At 48.6% G+C, this 16481-nt stretch overlaps 3 protein-coding genes across 3 annotated transcripts; all 3 read left to right on the forward strand.

Annotated features, from left to right (window-relative positions):
• Positions 1-1325: 1325 nt before the first annotated feature.
• Positions 1326-6758, forward strand: HOO65_060320 (Retrovirus-related Pol polyprotein from transposon TNT 1-94; the record flags this gene model as incomplete). The annotated part of the gene is made up of 8 exons (XM_071003591.1): positions 1326-1393; positions 1454-1950; positions 1998-2237; positions 2556-2654; positions 2715-4246; positions 4315-5316; positions 5362-5603; positions 5999-6758. The coding sequence occupies 8 exons, from the start codon at positions 1326-1328 to the stop codon at positions 6756-6758; spliced, it is 4440 nt and encodes a 1479-aa protein (XP_070857670.1).
• Positions 6759-8224: 1466 nt separating this feature from the next.
• On the forward strand, positions 8225-14306 carry HOO65_060321 (Copia protease; the record flags this gene model as incomplete). Its single annotated transcript, XM_071003584.1, has 4 exons — positions 8225-12498; positions 12643-12950; positions 13287-13842; positions 13982-14306. The coding sequence occupies 4 exons, from the start codon at positions 8225-8227 to the stop codon at positions 14304-14306; spliced, it is 5463 nt and encodes a 1820-aa protein (XP_070857671.1).
• Positions 14307-14324: 18 nt separating this feature from the next.
• On the forward strand, positions 14325-15218 carry HOO65_060322 (Transposon Tf2-6 polyprotein; the record flags this gene model as incomplete). Its single annotated transcript, XM_071001107.1, has 1 exon — positions 14325-15218. The coding sequence occupies one exon, from the start codon at positions 14325-14327 to the stop codon at positions 15216-15218; it is 894 nt and encodes a 297-aa protein (XP_070857672.1).
• Positions 15219-16481: the final 1263 nt, after the last annotated feature.

The raw sequence follows: 16481 nt of genomic DNA on the forward strand, positions 1-16481 counted from the left end.
CCTTTCCTCCTGAATTTGAGAAAGTCGACTCTAGACCTCTTGCGCTGAGCGTTGTATGTAGCCTCCTTCCCTCCCTCTACCTCCTGCGGTGCCTTCTTTGGTAATATGGCTAGTGTCGCAATAATCTACTAAATTCAGTTGTTCACTTATGAAGTCACTCGTGGTCCTATATAACCGCAGGTGGAACCGTGCTGGTATACAGATTGATAGAATTGGTGAAGCTTGTCGGAACAATCTACTGAATTCAGATTTTATCACTTGAGAAGTCACTCGTGATCCTGTACAACCGCACATGGAACCGTGCTGGCATACAGATTGATCGTTATGGTGAAGCTTGTCTTCTTTATTCATTCTCTATGGTGTTAAGTTCTTCCATCATGGACAACTAAGCTGAAGTATTCGGGCTCGGGTTTACCCAGGGTTAACCCGACCGAAGGCAAATTCCCCACAATACCCATCCTCCATGTAGTTTATCCAACATTCATCCAACAAAGCTTGTCTTTTTATTCTTTTTCTAGAGTTGTTATGCACAATTCAAAGTTTACCCCTCTCTCCATTTATCCTCGTCTCCTTTCCACAGATAAGAACCTCGTCTTATCTATTTACCCGAACCTTCTCCGGGGCACTCGTGGAAGTTTTCCCAACAAATTAAGTGTGGAATAGATCTTAAATGTTGAATCAGTTGGTTTATTAAAGGGTTTAAGTCTATGCTACGTCCTGGAACTTTTCCTTTTGTATTGTGGTGTCTATTGAAATTGGTCCTTATTTTATTATTTTTAAAGTAGATGAAAAGTTTTACCACTCCTCTTTTCCTAAATACTCCCCTTTTTAAGATAAGCACAAAGTCTTATCAGTTTACCCGAACTTCATCCGGAACTTGTTGGGAAGTTTGCTTCAACAGTGTCAATCATGTCACGTGACCAGCCACAATAGGTTCGGATAAGTGGGGCACGTATGGGACGCCACTTAACATGTATACTGTTGTGGATATTCCGCCACTATCCGGGTCAACATCGGGTAAATACACTACGTAGATATGTATAGCACGATGTGGCTCGTGAGAGAAAACTCTTCCCTTAATATAATCAAGTTTAACAAAAGACAATCCATAACAGGTTATGAGCCCGGTGTTTTTTTCAACTAGCAGAACACCTCCTATAAAAGATTTGATAATAGAACAATCCGCCACACGACAAAGTATCAATCAAGACACTGTTCAACAAGACGGAACGAATTCGAAATCTCCCTAATCACATCTCGACAGCACTTGCTTGCCTACTTTGTTTCTTCAAAAAAAAAAAAAAAATACACATAGACCGTTCAAGATGGCATCCAACCAGAACGTCGCAACGGATAACATTGACCAAGAGAACCTCGGTATCATCTTGAAAACGTTAGTTGAGTCGATGAACTCCAACAAAAGGCAGGAAAGACAAGCAACTCCGAGCAATAGTTCGAAGGAAACTATGTTCCTGAATTTTCCAAAACTCAACGACCTTAACTGGGAGAAATGGTCAAGAGGAACGATCAGAAATCTGAAGGCCAGAAGAGTTACATATTTGTTCAAAGGACTCCAGGAGGAGGAATTTGTCAATGCTATGGAGCTCGAAAAGTCAGAGGATGACAAAATGGCCGATATAGCCGATGCCTTCGGGATAATTCGTGCTGGCCTCCATGAAGAGGACCTTGGTGTTGTTGAGAACTCGGACAATGTGACAAAATGTTGGACATCACTCAAGGAAAGGTACAACGGTTCCACGCACCGCAGACATTTTGGAATACTTTCCAATATAAAGCGGGATATGGAATGGCAAGAAGACGATACCGCCTCGAAGAAATGGTTCAATCTCCGTGACAAAATGGAAGACATCCCCGGACTTGAGTCCCTCACCAACGACACAACGATGGGCAATTTTGTCATCAGAATCTTCATCGACCTCTGGATTTCACGTTTGCCGTCACACATTGCCAAGATTTCGAAAAGAATGTTAGACAAGGCGCCGGAACCTGGAACGAGGTGATGATGAACATCGATGATGACATTGCCATGATGCCCAAATCATGGAAAGCCGGGGCGAATAAGGAACCCGCCAAAACGCGCTACGGGAACAAGAACCAGCCCAGGCCTACATGCCAGTTCTGCAATAAAGTCGGCCACACTGAAGACGTTTGCAGGAACAAAGCATCATGGGACAATAGGAAGATAAATGCCAACATGAGTTTCATGGATAACCAGAGTAAGAAAACCCCCAACCACTGGATCATTGACAGTGGCAGCACGCATCACCTCACAGGAGATCTAACGAGAATCCACAGCCACCGAAAAATAAATCCCATACCGGTATTCTGGGGCGGAATTCGGCTGGAAACCCGGATCATGGGTCTTGCCAAGATTGATGTTGGGGGATTCAGGGTTACCATAGACGTTTATCATGTAGAAGGGCTGAATCAAAACCTTTTGTCAGTAAAGAAGCTATGCCATAAAGGACTGGAAGTTGTAGCACGAGAATACCATGCCTTCATCAGAATGGGACGCAGAAAAACGATCTGTGTAGACAAGGACGGACTATACACCATCCCGTGCACTGAAACGATGGAACCGAATGTAAAGATGATATCATACGAGGATGCCCATGTGAAGTTCGGCCACGCAGGTGAGCACAAACTGAAAAAGATTCATCAACAATCAGCGGACAAACACTTGTGGTCAATAGGCACAAAACCAGACGATTTCCATTGCCAAACTTGTGTGAAAGGCAAGATAACCAAAACAAATGGTCATTCTCATACCTTGACGACCCAAGAGCCTCTGGACCTGATACACATGGACATATCAGGAAATCACCCCATAGGGATCAACAAAGCCCAGTATTACATCATAGTGGTAGACGATGCCACCAAATACAAATGGGCGATACCAATACAGAACCGGAAAGACGCACCGAGCGTACTGAACGAATGGAAGAAAAAGATAGAGCTAAAAATGGAAAAAACCATAAAAGCCGTCAGAACGGATAATGCTGCAGAACTAAAGAAATTGACGCTTCAATGGCAAAGTCAATATGGTTCCGATGCGCAATTTACCATTCCAGGAACTTCCAGCCAGAACGGCGTAGCCGAGAGAGCCATCAGAACAGTGAACGATTCCATCCGAACGATGCTGGAGGACTCGCAAATGCCCACAAAATTCTGGCCATATGCTGCAATCCACTCGGCCTACATGGCAAACAGAGCGAGTATCAGCAACTCGAAATCCCCTTTCGAACTCTTCTTCTCAATAGCCCCAAACGCTATGCACATCCACAGATGGGGGTGCAAGATAATCTTCCACAATGCCTACAACAAAAATCCAGCAATGGAACAAAGGAACAAACTGGAAGCTCGTGGCAAGGAAGGAATTCTATTGCTGATAGATGAAAACGTCAGTGGAAGATACACATGCTGGGACATAGAGAAGAGGAAACCCCGTGTCACAGAATCTCTGAAGTTCTTTGAAGACATTGCAGGGGGAACCATACTCAGATCAACCAAAACAAACAGGGAAGCGCCAACCTCGGAAAACACCACTAACACGGTACAGGACACGAATCAGATTCTCGTCCAAGAAAAGGAGATGAACAATTACGTACCCGAAACCGCTGAGGAAATACATGAAGAAGAGGAGGGCCCTGAGAATCAAATTCATGACAACGAACCGGAAATGAACCATGAAGCCAACAATGTTGACCATGACATGGACATGGAAATCGATGACCAGGAAACTGATACAGTGACAGTTGAAGATACACAACTTGAAACACAGAGAGAGGATATCGACACCAACAAAACGGACGAAATGATTCCAGAGCAGGAACTGGAGATCACAAATGAAGACACCCCAGACAAAGTTCAAGAAAGAATAAATAGGACACTGAACGACCTGTACCTCAAGGGCATATTGAAGCGACCCTATACCCAAATCCAAAATGATCAAGAAGATGACGAAAATGCAACAACGAAACGCATCAGAACAATGGTCACGAAAATGGCTGAACGCGAACCAGGAAATTACCAGGAGGCGATTAATCACCCTACACATGCATTGGAATGGAAACAAGCGATCGACACAGAACTGAAAACACTACGTGAATTCAACACATGGACAAGCGTTCCGTTCGAGAAGGGAATGAAGCCCGTCAACACCAAATTTGTGTTCAAAATCAAACCAAGCAGAGACAACCAACCTGAGAAATTCAAAGCCAGACTGGTGGCACAAGGATTTAAACAGATAAGGGGGTTGATTACCATGAGACCTACGCGCCAACACCAAAACAGACAACAACAAGAACTTTCTTCGCCATTGTATGCGAACTTGGCCTGAAATGCCGAAAGGTGGATGCCACGAACGCGTTCGCACAGGCCAAGCTGGAAGAAACCGTACACATCATTCCACCTCCACCACTGCAAGAAAAAGGCATGGTCTGGAGATTAAATAAAGCCCTGTATGGCCTCAAACAGGCATCATATACATGGCGCAACAAAATAGTAAGACGCTTATCTCAGCTAGGGCTTATACCGAGTACAGAAGACGAGTGTATCATGGCGGACCCAAATGGGGGAATCATGGTGCTGATATACGTTGACGACATCGCTATTGCAGGGCCAGATGAATCAAAGATACGAAAATTCATAGAAGCACTCTCCAGGACAATTGACATCAAAGACATGGGGGAACTGACATCCTTCCTGGGCATGGAAGTCTCCCGGGACAAGAAGAACAGAAAATTGTGGTTGACCCAAACTGGATATATCCAGAAAATGGCTGAGGAATTTGACATGGCTGCCTGCAGGGCACGACCAATATCCGCCCCGATCAGTTCATGGGAAACATTGGAACCAAGACGTCCTGAAGAAAAAGGGGCGGACAAGGGACTGTATCAGTCACTCATAGGCACACTGATGTATCCAAGTGTGATGACTAGGCCAGACATTGCATTCGCCACGTCATCCCTTTCACAGCACATCACGGATCCAGCAGAGAGGCATTTGGAAGCAGCAAAGCGAGTAGCCAGATATCTCAGAGACACTGCTTCCCTCGGCATAGAATTCGACTCGTCACGCCGTGGGGGAACGAATGAACTCCTGGTAGGATACTCCGACGCTGACTACGCAAATTCCAAGGACAGAAAATCAGTATCGGGCATGATATATACGCTTGCTGGTGGACCGATTCAATGGAAATCCCAAAAGCAACGGAGTGTCGCCACATCCACCACGGAAGCAGAATACGTCGGTTTCACTCCCTGTGCAAAAGAAGGAATTTGGATACACAGATTGGTAAAATGGTGCTTGGAAATGATGAAATCAGAAAGCATCTTGAAGAAATCAGCCCAAACCATCAACCTACGAGATAGCACACTGGTATTCGGCGACAACCAAGCTGCTCTGAAAATTGCAAACAACCTGGGAGCGAGCTCCAAAACCAAGCACATTGATGTGCAATACCACGCAATCAAAGAATGGATTCGCGAAGGAAAGATAAAACTGGAATATGTGTCAACCGAAAAGATGCTTGCCGACGGATTCACTAAACCACTGAACGCTCAGAAATTCAAAACCTTTCGGTCGGACATAAATATCCGATCCGTACCGGACGGTATAACAAATGAGACCCCAGAATAGTGCCGAATCTGGGGGAATGTTGTGGATATTCCGCCACTATCCGGGTCAACATCGGGTAAATACACTACGTAGATATGTATAGCACGATGTGGCTCGTGAGAGAAAACTCTTCCCTTAATATAATCAAGTTTAACAAAAGACAATCCATAACATATACCGCGCCACGCAACATTAAGTAGACAGATTAAATTGAAATATTCCCATGCAAAATCATCACGGGTTATGAGCCCCTATCTTTACAAGATTCAGAGACCACCCTTAAGACATTTTCATCCGCTCGACATAGCGACATTGTTCAATCACATCAACTTTTAAGCAACAAAACATGCCAAACAAGAACCTTGCCCCCCCAGATTGACGTCCACCCGTCCACGATCACCAAGTCCCGGGACTGGCTGTCAAATGTCGAGATAGAAGTTGACCTTAAAGACCTCAGATCCTCGATCCTGGATGCCAAGCTTCCGACGATTGAAGAGATCACGTACAGCGAGTGGGCCGAACTCTTTCAGGATGCCATCATTATCTCGAAGACATCAGCACTCTTTGACACTGCTGAATGGAAAGAGAAGACCGCCCAGCTAGTTGTGGCACAGAAGATATGGAGACAGGAGCTGGCCCGATGCGCACCGCTGACGATCTTTGAGAAGGACGACACCTTTTCCAGCATCCTAACTGCCATACACGAAACCAGCAAACAGGCTGAGGATATGTTGGTAGGAAGAGCCCTGCATGAGATAGCGGCTACTAAAGTGACCTCCTTGAAAGATCTGTCGAACATCGTCGCATACATCAGGCCACGTATTACGATGCTCAACCTTCAAATGGGAGATTCAACCATAGTCTTCCTCAGACTACACTTCCACTGGCAGCTGCTCCCACTCGATAGCGCTCCGGCGAAAGCCGTCTATGACAGCAAAACCCCGAATGAGCTGTTGAAGCAACTGGCGGATCGCGCGGCTGTGATCAAGACTGTCCCAGCCCAGAGGCAGTGCAATTATTGCGGGAAAGCTGGCCACAAAGAGAAGGTCTGCATGAAGAAAAAGCGTGACGAAAAGAAGGAGAAAGTGAAACAGGAAGGAGACAGCTCCGAAGATTAAAAAACCTTCGCCACACTGGGGAGATACTCATAGACTCCGGTGCGGTCATGTCCACTATGCCGAAGAAAGATTTTTTTTCCTCCTACTCTCCGTCAATCTCATTTGCTTAGGGCGCAGGAGGCACAAACTTGAAATGCTTGGGTAGAGGCACCTTTGAATTCCCTGATGATCAGGGTGCCGTCGTGAAAGTTGAAAACGTCAGACATCTTCCCCTTAACGAACCTCTCCTGTCCTATGGCCAGCTAGTGCCGATTGGATACACATGGAATCGTCTTCCTGACGGATCAATTGTTCTTGACAATGACCGAGGCTCCACGCTGTCAATTGAGATGTGGGGGGATGGAACTTGGTATGACGTACAAGCCAAGGTAGCATCCTTGCGGGCCACAACAGATTGGCATCGAGTATTCGCTCATATCAACAACCATTATGTGCAGCGGACTCTGGCACAACACGGGTTGAAGACAGTACTAGATAGTGCGAGATGTCAAGCTTGCATCAAGGCAAAAATTACTCATAGTCCAACTCCCACGCCGGGTCTAAGACGTGCAGAGGGGGCAATGCCCATGAACAGAATGGCATAGTTGAAAGAAGCGTACGTACTGTCTATGAGTCACTTTGCGCGACTCACGAAAGCGCAAATCTCCCGAGTAAGCTCTGGCCGGAAACATTGCAAGGTGTTTTACACATCCTAAATAGAACAGCAAACTCCGTGGCCAGGACCTCCCCATATCAGGTACTTTACGGCAAACTACCGGATATCAGTCATCTTCATTCTATCGGTTGCCGTGCGTTTTGGCCGGTAGAGGCGAAAAAGAGGAATAAGATTGAACCAAAGGCTGTGTCAGGCATACTGGTCGGGTTCCACTCCTCAAACTCCTATTACGTCCTGGAAGATGGACCGAATAAACGCGTCATATCGCGACGTGATGTCATGTTTATAGACAGTGAGTTTCCATACAAGTCGCGAATTATGGCTCTGAGAAGTCGGCCGGAATTTCCCATCTCCCAAGGAGGCTTGCCTCGAGAACACACAATCCGACAACCCGTTGCTTGCAAGCACTCAAACATCTGCATGGGTCAAAGGACTACTCTCTTAGGTTCTACAAGACTTCTCACAGCGACATACGGGCGTCTACAGACAGCAGTTGGTGTCGCGTGGCGGCAGCAACGGACATGAGTGGCGCAGAGGCACTGCCGGTCCTAGTCGTCCAAGCCCCGACGCTAGGTCACGTGACATGCACCTACTATATATTTTATGATAGCACCAACCGCCAGCCAGCGGAAAGTAAAACTTAAGAGATTATCGATTTCAAGTAAAATATCATCATTTACATAGCTAATAATAGGTTATGAGCCCGCGCTCCGCGACAATAATCTGACAACGATATATTCTTCACCAATCTTTAGAATCACCCCAGAGAGCTATGAGACGATCGACAAGACTGAATTCCGATCAAGAAGTCATGGCACCACACCAAGACCCCTCTTCTGCCCAGGAGCAGAATTCCGATGCCTCCAGCCAGGCATCTTCTGCTCAGGAGCAGAATTCCAGTGCGCCCAAGCAGGCGCAACCCGTCGGCAACATGGTGGACAGCACCATGATGGCGAACTTCATGAACGTCATGGCCACGTTCCAGAAGTCCGCCATGAAGGCCGAAAGAGAATCAGAAACGGAAGTGAAACCCGTTCAAAACCCCAAGGAGCTGACCATAGCCCAGCTCAAGCAGAACGATTGGTCCTTTTCCGTAGGACCAGAATCGATGTTGTCCTCGGACGAAACATGGCATACCTGGTATGACGACTTGGTTTCTTCTCTCGAGGACATTGACCTCACCCCCAGCGACGTGGACGATCTCCCGCCGGCTACCCGCCGACGAATCATCCGCGACGTACGTAGCACGATTTCCCAACGCCTTCGACAGCATGTGGTGGGCTACAAATCATTCACCCCTCTGATAGACCAGCTCCGGTCTCTGACGATTGGTGACACCGAAAGACCGGAGGCAGAGGTGGAGATAGAATTGTGCTCCCTTGAGTTCAGAACTGGAGAGACTTTGGCCGAGTTCCTGGACAGATACCAACTCCTCCTTGCTCGAGCATGTGCAATTGGCCTCGAATTGAACGATAGAATGAAGATGAGCTTCATGATTGCGGCGATCGAGAAGCACTACGGCGCCCTCAGTCTTCAGATGCGATCGATGCACAAGTTCTCCAACGCATTCAGCCTACTTCGCGCAGAGGCGAAGTCACAACGCTACAAGCGTCCCCCTGTTCCCCTGCCCTCGACTAAGGCAGCCGGAACGTCTTCTGGCAAACGAGGACCAGGGTGCTGGAACTGTGGCGTGAGTGGACACCACTCGAACAAGTGTCCCGAGAAACGTGACAACGCCAAAGTAAAGAGCAAGGCCAACGAGTTCAAAGGACGGAGGCAATCTGGACCGTTGAACAACAGCGCGCAGAACGAGAAGAGCATTGCGGTTGCCGCCGCAGAATCGGACGAGGAGGAAGGTACGCCAAACAGCCAAGAACCCCAAATCCCATACATATACACCGTTTCTGTCTGCACAGACACCAATGACCCCAGTGACCACGCGCTAACCAAACAACATGACAGACCTCTAAAGTCCTGGTTGGCGGACAGCGGTGCCAACACGCACGCTGTCAACGATCTGAAACACTTCGTTCCGGGGTCAGTGGTGGACGTCAGAGTGGGCGTAAAGACGGGAAATGGGCGGCTAGTGGCTAGAAAAAGGGGTAATATCGCTATATATGTGCCGGGTTATAATACAACGGTTTTTCTCCACAACGTTTTATTTTTACCAGAATCACCTGTCAACCTGTTGTCTCTACAACTCTGGTACAAGGTAGGTGGCAGGTTGAATGGTATGAAAATGGTTTACGACAACCAAGTGAAAATTATCATCTCCCAAAAGTTCCTGTTCGATGCAGTCAACGTCCCTGGATCCTGGTCTGAGCAGCAAAACTCAGAAAACAACGACGCCATCCTGTTCCCGGTACAAATGCAACACTCCAGTAGTGCAGCGCTAGAACGAACAAGATTGGCTCACATGCGAGCGGGACATATCAACGACGAGTCCCTACGAGCAACATGCTCCGCTGTAAGAGGAGTGGCTGTGAACAAGCCTCGATTCGATGACACGTGGCCATGCGACACATGTGTCAAGGCCAAAGCAGTACACTACACACCACAGGACAAGAGACCACCAGTCCATGCCGTAATGGATTGTATACATGTGGATGTCGCAAGTGTAGGGTGGTCATCGAGAAATGATGCGAAGTACTTCGTGGTTATTACAGACGAGTACACGAGGTACAAGTCAGCCATAGCCATACCGAAGCTCACGAAGCAAGCAGGAGACCTGGTGATCACAGAAATCAAAGCCTGGACGCTCCAGACTGGACGCAGGCCCATCAAACTAATGATGGATAATGGGACAGATGTCAACATATCCAAAATGAAGAGATGGGCAGCATCTGAAGGGATTACAGTCCACACATCATCGACGTACTCGCCAGCTCAAAACGGGATAGCTGAAAGGGCAGTACAAGAGGTCACCCGCAAGCTGCGTTGTGCAGTAGCAGATGGACTACCAGAAGATTTCTGGGATGTGGCTTTGCCCTCCGTGATAAGCCAAATCAACAACGTTGTGCCTGCAGCAAGCAAGACCAAACGCTCACCCCAGTGGGAATGGGAAAGAGAGATAGCAAGGCTGGCAGGGCGACCCGAACCTGAAGCACCGAGCATCGCACATTTCCGAGTCATTGGTTCTAGAGCAGTGGTGACACTGTCGGATCAGGACGTGGCCAAAATGAAAATTCCCAAGATCACACCGAGAGGCGTTGATGGAATCTTACTAGGATACGAAGGCACGCACATGTACGTTGTATTTATACCGTCAATGGACAAAATTGTGAGAACACAGAACGTCCGCATTCTGGAAAGCATCACCAGACCAGACACGGCGACACTGATCTCTCGACCCCAAGGAACACTGCGGCAAACCCTCGAGAACAAGAAGCCCAACGCATCTGTGCAATCCACAGGTGGGACAAACATCAGCAACCCCTCAAGCGACAAAACGGAAGGCAACCTAATGGCCCTGTCTATCTACACCGAGCCAGCTACACCAAAGCAAGCGCTGGCAGCTAGCGAGAAATGGAGAGAAGCCATCAACAAGGACATCGAGAACATGCTGTCATACGACGTTTTCGAGTTCGTCAAAGCCCCCAAGGATCGAAACCTGATTCCGATGAAATGGGTGTTCAAAGTAAAGCTCGATGGAAAGTATAAAGCGAGGCTCGTCGCAAGGGGGGACAGGCAGAAGGAGGGTATCGATTACAACAAGACGTTTGCGTCAACAGCCCACACGGACAGCTGGAGAATCCTGATGTCATGCGCCGTGGCCACTGGTAGGGTGGTCAGACAAGCGGACATAACGGCTGCATACCTGCATGGCATCATACAGGAGGATGTCTACGTCAGACCACCGGCGGAACTCCAAACATACTTCGAACAGTTCCCTGAGGCGGGAAAGAAGGTTGGATTTGCCCCAGGGCTAGCCATCAAACTTAGGCGCACGCTCTATGGCCTAAAGCAAAGCGGACACGAGTGGCAACAAGTTCTGAAAGCCAACCTGAAAGACATGGGTTTCCATCAAATACCATGTGACCCAGCCACATACCGCGACGACGTGCGAGATATGACGGTGTGTAGCCATGTCGATGACCTCCTGTACGACGGACCAGACGAAAGAACGGTCAAGGAGTTCGAACGCGAACTATGCAGAAGGTTCCACACCAACCTTAGCGAAGTCCCAAAATGGCTTCTCGGGGTCAACCTCGCATTTAATCCCAACAGCATCTCTTTGGACCAGATAACGCTAATTGAAGACATTCTGGAGGAAGCAGGCATGCAGAACTGCAAACCATCGCAGACTCCAGCTGAACTACCAGCGCCCTGTCCATGGCAAGAGAAAGAAAATGACACAGAGGACCACGAGCTAGGAAAGCAATTAGCAGATAGATACCGAAGATTGGTGGGACGGATGATGTACGCGAGTACCATGACCCGTCCTGATATAGCGTACGCCCTCGGAAGACTCGTAGCGGCATTCAAAGCACCGAAGCTGTCTGACAACAAAGCCCTCACAAAGCTTCTGCGATACCTGTCAGCGAACAAAAGTTTCAAGATCGTCTACACGGCTCCAACAAGGCAACCCAGGCACAAGACAATACGATGCTACATGTACACAGATGCCACGTGGGTTGATGGCCCTGATGGAAGATCCACGAGTGGAATAATCATCTTCATAGCAGGAGGCCCCGTGATGTGGATGTGCAGGAGACAAAAAGTGGTTGCCAGAAGCTCCCTAGAATCGGAATTGATCTCTATGTCAGAAGGAATGGCCGCCGCAGCCTACGCAAAGAACTTCGCAAGCGCCATTGGCCATACACTGGAAATCGAAGTTTACGCAGACAACAAAGGGGGGATCTCGACTGCGAACAAGTCCGACGCAACCTCCAAAGCCACCAGACATATTAGGGCCAGTGACATGTACATACGGGAAAAAGTCGCTGATGGAACTGCTAGGCTCGGATACGTGAGCACGAAACAGCAAATCGCCGACGCCCTCACAAAGCCACTATCAGGACCACTGGTAGAGAAGTACAACAAGGTGATGTTCGGAGGACTAGACCCACACACACCTCCTCACCAGTCCGTAGCAGCCTGAAAGATACACACCTGATGGTGTGAGGGGGGTGTCGCGTGGCGGCAGCAACGGACATGAGTGGCGCAGAGGCACTGCCATCACATGACCGCCAGGTCCTAGTCGTCCAAGCAAACTTTGACAGCGCACAGCACCTATGAGGCGGAGTGTGTAGCGGCTGCAGGCTTAGCTACTACAGCGACATGGCTGAAGCCTCTCTTTGAGGAGATATTCCAAGTTGAGGAGGTGAGACCGATTGAGACTCCGATGGACAATCAGAGCGCCTTGGCAGTTGCTAACGGCTCCACGGTATCCACACGAAATCGCCATTTCCTCATTAAACAGACATCTCTCAGGGAGGCCATCCAGGCAGACATCATAAAGGCCACATACACTCCAACAGATCAAATGATAGCGGACGGACTTACCAAGGCATTGCCAAGGGCCAAGTTCTGTCACGGTACGCTCGCGTTTCCTGCATGACCAGTGTCCTGCCCAATGCTGGAGCCTTGCTCACCGCTACCAGCCTCACACCCCACTATAGCTCTTGTTCACTATAACTCTCGTAGATATATAAACTAGCCAGAGTCTCCCTCTGTTACCTGAACGTTGCTCCCCAAGCAACGTCCTCCTCTCCTGTTCCCGGTATCTGTTACCGTTCTGAATATACTGTTCTTCCTGTCCTCGTCCTTGTCTACCTGTCCTGCCTGTCCTGCCTGTCCTGTCTTTGAGCTGTTAAGTCAGTCTCATAGAGCCTTCCTGCCTGTCCGTGACATTACGTTGCTTCACCCCATAGACACCGACGAGATGTCTGCCCGCCCGAACCCCCCGTCCTCGCCTGATAGCTTCGAGAGCTTCAGTGAGGAGGTTGCAAGCCACACTGGCGCTTGGTTTGAATACTTCCGCTCCCTGTTCTCCTATGCAGATGAAAAAGAAGCCGAGATCGCCACTCTCAATCACACGATGACTAATGAATTCGCTAACTTCACTGCTGTACGAGACAGCCTCACCACGAATTTCCAAGCAACACAGGGCCAGTTAGATTATGTGCAGAACGAGTTGAAGGAGGCCCGGGGTGAGCTTTACCAGGCTCGCCTCAATGAGCAAAGGGCTCTTGACAAACTCCAACTAGCCATACCACCGCCTACTGCTCTTGCTGTCCCTACTGTCGTGGAAGGAGAAGCCTCTGCCTCTGTTCCTGCTTCTGTCCCCACGTCTGTTCCTGTCCCTGCCCCGGCCCCCTTCTCGGCCAAACAATTCATGATGCCTCGTACCGCCCAGCTGTCTGAACGACTGCCTGATCCCGCAAAGTTCAATGGCGACAAGAAGGACCTACGCCCGCGCCAGCCTCCGTATCAGCGACCACTGCCAAAAGAATGTCTTGTTCTTCGTGACCCGGCTTGCCCACTACCCCATTGTGTTAGGCATGCCCTGGCTCAAACAACATGACCAGACCGTCTGCTTTGCTAACCACTCTATCACATTTGATAGTGAGTACTGTCGCGACCACTACAACGTTCCCGGTAAGCCCGAGAAGCTTCGAGCCTTACACAACGTCCCCCACAAGGATCGACCCAGTAACTTGCCCCCACGACCCTTGGGCCTTCGTAATCTAAACATTGTCCCGATCACGAAGGAAGGCGCCATCGCCTACTCCCGCCGGTCTTCCTGTCGCCTGTTCGTAGCAACACTGGAAGAAATCGATGGTATCCTGAACTGTCCTGACTCCCCAACTCCCCCGGAACCTGAACCCTTTTCCCTGCCTGCCGAATTGTCAGATTTCGCCGATGTTTTTTCCCCTCGCGAGGCGGAATAACTACCACCACACCGTCCCATGGATCACCATATCCCCCTGGTGGAAGGTGCGAAACTGCCTTTCGGGCCTCTGTACTCCATGTCCCGAGACGAACTGAAAGCCCTCCGTGAATGGCTTGATGAAAATGTCCGGAAAGGTTTTATCCGTCCCAGCTCCTCGCATGTTGCCTCTCGCGTTCTGTTCGTGAAGAAGGCTGATGGAGGGCTGCGTTTCTGTGTCGATTATCGCGCCCTGAACGCCGTGACCATCAAAGACCGATACCCGCTGCCTCTAGTCAAAGAAACTCTGAACAATCTGCATGGAATGCGCTACTTCTCCAAGATTGATATCATCTCCGCTTTCAACAACCTCCGTATGACTGCTGGAGAAGAATACCTGACTGCCTTTCGCACGCGTTTTGGCCTCTTTGAGAGCCTGGTCATGCCGTTTGGACTGACGGGAGCCCCGTCCTCCTTCCAACGATGTATCAACTCTTCTCTGCGGGAATATCTCGACCTTGTTCTGCACGGCGTACCTGGATTATATGTCCAGGCTCGTAAGTGCGAGTTCTACCGCACAGAGACTAAGTTCCTAGGCTTGGTCATCGGTTGTGATGGCATTCGTATGGACCCGGCCAAGGTCACAACGGTGCGTAATTGGCCCACTCCGAAGTCCCTGACAGACACCCAAGCCTTCCTTGGTTTTGGTAACTTTTACCGCCGCTTCATTGGCGACTTCTCTAGCTTGGTCGCTCCGTTGACACGCTTGACGAAGAAAGATGTCCCTTTTCTGTGGGATTCCACCTGCGAATCAGCTTTCCAAACTCTAAAGGACCGCTTCTCCTCTGTCCCCATCCTGGCCGATTTCGATTGGGATAAGGACGTTATCCTCGAGGCAGATGCGTCTGACTACGTGTTGGCTATAATATATTGAAATTAAGTAGACAGATTAAATTGAAATATTCCCATGGAAAATCGCCACAGTTGTTAAGTTGGTTATGTAATTAGTTCAATTACTTGGTGTGTGAGGCATGAAATTTTAGGTGGAAAAAAGAAATCTATATGATGCGAACGAATGGGAATTCTCTATGTAAAACTGGCCGGTGTCGGGGCTCAGCATGTGAGTGAAGGTTACACGATCCCTCTAGAATATAAGCTCAGAATACGCGCATAAGACACGCCTATATATAAGCCCCACAGTGCCATGATAGAAACTCCGTGCTTACTTAGGAAACGTTCATAGTTTCCTCCATTTCCTCTTTAATGTTGAATGTGTGATTATCTCCGAACCTGCTTGTGTCACTATTCTAAAATCCAGCCTGTGAAATCTGGAAAAGACCTATAATTGCATCCTTAATGCGAAACTATGGGCTCCTAGGGATCCCTGCTGGCAACTCTGACATAACTCTCAGGTCAGGCACAAACATCAGCAACTGCTTAGAGGCCTTCTCTAGCTCGGAAATAAGCCAGGGCCGGGTCTGAAATTCAGTGTCAGTATTGCTCCAGTCAGAACAAGCAGTAAACCCAGGCCAGATGCACTAGCAGCACTAATCGACATGCTGGAGTACGCATAGTAACCCGGAGACCTTGCTCACCCCCACAGGAACTTTAACAATCTCTACTCCACAAACCCACCATACATCAACAACAATGGACGTAGGCCAATGGTCGGAGTACAGGATCAAGGAGCATCATGATGATGAGAACCCGATTTTCCGGACCTCTGAGACAGTAGGTGGGATGTTAAGAGAGCCCCCGTGAGCGTTCCAGATGAGCTTCGGGTGAAAAGATAGGAACCAACCTATCAGAGAAAATGGGGTGTTGGTATGAAAGCAAGAAGTAAGGAAGGGACAGTGAGAATCTGAATGACTTTGAGTAAAAAAGAGTTGAGGATTAATTGTAACAACACTAGATCAAGGGCTTTAGAATTGGCCAAGCTGATATACAATTCCGACATCTCATCACATGACTCCAAGACTATGCTACACTACTGTAGGTGTAAAATCATTTTCGTCAGAGCCCTCAAGAAGATATCGAATAGGATATGATCAACCGTGTAAGAAATTCATGGTGGACATGTTAAGAGCGCGGAAGGTCTTGAATTAGCTGTGCCCAGCTTTCTCAGAAACTCATAGCCCTAAAATCCCTGTGTCTATCTATTATGAATAGTTTTTCTTGCCCGTACCATCATCCTTCC

Source organism: Ceratocystis lukuohia (genome assembly GCF_044167205.1).
Source record: "Ceratocystis lukuohia strain C4212 chromosome Unknown Supercontig6_pilon, whole genome shotgun sequence".
NCBI lineage: Eukaryota > Fungi > Ascomycota > Sordariomycetes > Microascales > Ceratocystidaceae > Ceratocystis > Ceratocystis lukuohia.